The sequence below is a fragment of the Pseudopodoces humilis genome, chromosome 23 (assembly GCF_049639895.1).
Source record: "Pseudopodoces humilis isolate 2021_Gansu_Grassland_sample_001 chromosome 23, ASM4963989v1, whole genome shotgun sequence".
NCBI classification, from domain to species: Eukaryota; Metazoa; Chordata; class Aves; order Passeriformes; family Paridae; genus Pseudopodoces; species Pseudopodoces humilis.
This window is the reverse complement of record NC_142222.1, coordinates 4,452,735-4,456,035: the sequence shown is the minus strand read 5'-3', so window position 1 is coordinate 4,456,035 and position 3,301 is coordinate 4,452,735. Positions and strand designations below refer to the sequence as shown.

At 62.7% G+C, this 3,301-nt stretch overlaps 1 protein-coding gene across 1 annotated transcript; it reads right to left on the bottom strand.

Annotated features, from left to right (window-relative positions):
- Positions 1-939: 939 nt before the first annotated feature.
- Positions 940-2,869, bottom strand: PROCA1 (protein interacting with cyclin A1). Its single transcript, XM_005525779.2, has 4 exons — positions 2,559-2,869; positions 1,722-1,854; positions 1,501-1,635; positions 940-1,423 (listed from the first exon to the last, which is right to left on the bottom strand). Exons 1-4 carry the CDS (start codon positions 2,737-2,739, stop codon positions 940-942), a joined length of 933 nt encoding a protein of 310 aa, XP_005525836.2. The 5' UTR covers positions 2,740-2,869.
- Positions 2,870-3,301: the final 432 nt, after the last annotated feature.

Here is a 3,301-nt window from a genome sequence, read left to right as displayed (position 1 = left end):
GCTTGTCCCCATGCCCCGCCTCCGTGCTTCCTGCCTGGATGCTGTGGCTGCCACAGGGGCTTTGCATCCAGAGAAGAAGCAATGCCTTCCTCCCCCCTTGGTATTCCCCCCCGGACTCGTGTGACCCCCTCATTTCAGGGATTTGGGATTGCACTGCACGCTCATCACTGTGGGGTTTGCTGTCTGCTTGGCTCCTGGCGCTCCGGCCTTTTCCAAGTCTGGAATTTGCTGCTGGCACAGGAAGATCTTTCCAGCACCTCACCAGGATCCTGGGCTGAGCCACGCTCCGCACTTGGGAGGGGTTGGTGGCAATGCCCTGTTCCCTGCTCCTCGCTACAGGAGCCCAGACGGGATCCCCACCCATCAGGAAGGGACACAGGCAGCACTCCCTTCTCCAGCACTTCCCAGGCAGCATCTGCCTTTGTCCCAGGGCTGGAAAAACATCTATTGTCCCACTCTAAGGAGCTTTGCAGGCATTTGAGGAGCCTTCAGGGATGGCTAAGACCCAAAGGAAGGGAGAAGGAGTTGATGCTGGTGTGGGAGCATGGGAAAGGCAAGGGGTTAAGAGGATGAGAGAGCTTGGGTGGTGCAATCCAGAGAACTTCCAGAGAAAATTACATGCCTGGGGAGCTGGAATTTAACCCTGTAGCAGGGGAGATAAAGCTGGGGCTCAGCCCTGTTGGCAGCATGTGGCCAAGAGCTGCGTCCCCAGTGCCAGGACAATGACATGAACTGAGGGGAGCAGTGAGGAACAGCTCAAACCCCTGGATACCAACCCAGCTCTAGGTGTTCCCCTCCCACGGGCTCAGCCCTGGCATTTCCCCTGGATACTTCCCCTGGTGCCATCCTTTCCTCCAGAGACAAAGCTGAGGCTGCTTGAGCAGATATAAATTTATTTCACAGCCAGGACCCACGCAGGGCTCAGGGGGCACTCAGAGCTCACGCTGGCTCAGCCTCAGTTCTGCTTTTCAGCCTCTTCTTTCTGTTCCTCTCCTTCCTCCTCCTCTTCCCACTGGTGGCGGGGACCAGGGAGGGAGTGGCTGGCGGTGGCTCCCTGCCCAAGCTCTCCCGTGCCGGGGTATCACTCAGGATGGTGTTGGATGCTTCCCCCAAGGACGGCAGCAGGGCCCAGGGATCAGCGGGGGCAGCAGCTGCAGGATGGCTCCATGCCCCCTTTTCAGAAGAGCCTTTCTTTTTCAGACCTTTCCCCTTATCTTTCTTTCTCTTCCTCTCTTTCTTGACTGCTTTGGGGGCTGTCCCAGTGTGATGATCCACTGGGAGGGCTCCTCCCCCTGTGCTGCCCCACGGGGGGCTCAGGGGGACTCCCCTGGGCCTGGCTGCCCGATCAATGAGCTCCCCCCCAAATTCATACAGCACCGGCTCTCGGGGCACCGCCACGGCCACCGTGTTGTACGTCTTGCACCTGCCAAAATTGAGGAGCACCACAGGGTGGGACAAGCCCGGGCAGGGGGATGGTCCCCAGGGCAGGGGGGCACTCACCAGACATAGAGATAGGGCTCCACACACTCCTCCCTGTAGGTGAACTCGAAGCACGGCACCTGGATGACGTTGAAGAAGGCCTGGCCCACCACCCGTGAAGCTGTGTCGTTCACCCGCCGCAGGCACTCCTTCAACCTGCCCCAGGGCAGAGCTGGGCTCAGGGGGCTGCCACGCCCTGGGGGGATGCCAGGGTGCCCTAGGGCAGGTTTGGGGAGGCTCACCTGTGGTCGCAGTCACAGTGGCTGATGGTGTGCCAGCGCAGGTTGCGGTACCCGTAGCGGGAGGTGAAGGGGTGGATGATGTGCTGGCAGTGGTCGTGGTCCCGGCAGCACCGGTCCGTGTCCTGGTGCTCCCCTGCAGGGAAACGTGGGGTACAGGCAGGGCTGGGGGGGCCCCACATGCAGGAGCTAGGGTTGAGCTAGGCTGGGACTAGGATCAGGATTAGAGTGGACTGACACATGCCTGGAGTCATACTGGGGTAGGTAAGGATGGATGGGGAGGGGCTCAACTGGATCCGCACTTGTGTGGGAACAAGGCTGGCACTGGGATGGGGACTGGGCTGGACCACACTGGGGTGAGACTAGGCTGGGGTCCTGGACCACAAGAGGGTTTAGGCTGGGATCAGGATAGCAACAGGGAGTGGGCCAGTATTGGGCTGGGGACTGGAATGGCAGCAGGATGGACCACAGAGGAGGCTGGGGACAGAGGGTGGATCAAGAGTGGACCAGCACCAGAAAGGATTGTGACAGGGACTAGACAGAGATTAACTGGGACAGGACTGGTGCTTGGCTGGGGACTGAAGTAGGACAGACAGGGATTGAGCATGGGAACAGGGGCTGGACCAGACCAGACTGGACTGGATTAGGATTGGTGGGGGCTGACCCAGCACTGGACTGGGCTGGGATGGAGCAGCACTGGGTTGGGGATGGGATGGGATGGGGTCAAGGAATTTGAGGTACAGAATTGGAAGGGACGGAAGGGAGAGTAGGATGGGATGAGAAGGGGTGGGACGAGATGGGATGGGAAGATACATGTAGCAGCATCCCTGCCGCCCTTACCCAGCTGCTCGTAGCTGTCCGCGTTGCTGCCCGCACCACACCACAGCGTCCCGGGGTAGGTGAGCCCGCGGCGGGCGCGGGGCCGTCCCGGCGGGGCCGCTCCGGGAGCAGGTGGCAGCAGGAGCAGTAGCAAGAGGAGAAGGAGGAGGAGGAGGCGGCAGAGCAGCCCCGGGGCGCACATGGCACCGCTCCGCTCGCCGCCGTGGAGCCGCCTTATAGAGAGGCGCAGCCCGCCCACTCGGGGCTGCCCGGCATGGCTTGGCACGGCCCGGCACCGTGCGGAGGGTCCCGCAGAGCGGGGGTGGTGCTGCTGCCGCTGCCGGGGCACGTCCCGAGCCGGCAGCCCGCGGGGAAGGGTCACCCCTCCCGGTGGGACCGGCCCCGTTGCTGTGGCAGCCGGTGGGGTGATGTGCCGGGGCCGGTAACGAGCCGGCCACAAACCCCCGCCCCGTGACGCGCCGGCCCCCGCACAGCCCCCGGCCCCGGAGCGGCCCCCGACGGGAGAACGATGCTCCCTGCGTCCCAGTCCATGGATGCTCTGTGCAGCCCTGGATCCCAGCCCACAGATGCTTCCTGCATCCCCGTGTCCTTTCCCGTGGATGCTCCCCACATCTGCACATCCCATCCCATGAATGCCTGCTCCATCCCCACATCCCATCCCATGGACGTTCCCTGTGGCACTGCATCCCATCCTGCAGAAATGCCTTTTACGGGACAGCCCAGAGCCCGGTGCCCAGCTGGGC

What these genes read in the sequence shown, in the direction of transcription:
- PROCA1 (XM_005525779.2), bottom strand. Translation starts at nt 2,739, where the DNA reads ATGTGCGCCCCGGGGCTGCTCTGCCGCCTCCTCCTCCTCCTTCTCCTC. An exon ending in CACTGTGACTGCGACCACAG is followed by an intron (nt 1,636 to 1,721) that starts GTGAGCCTCCCC and finishes GCCCTGGGGCAG; the next exon opens with GTTGAAGGAGTGCCTGCGGC. An exon ending in GAGCCCTATCTCTATGTCTG is followed by an intron (nt 1,424 to 1,500) that starts GTGAGTGCCCCC and finishes CAATTTTGGCAG; the next exon opens with GTGCAAGACGTACAACACGG.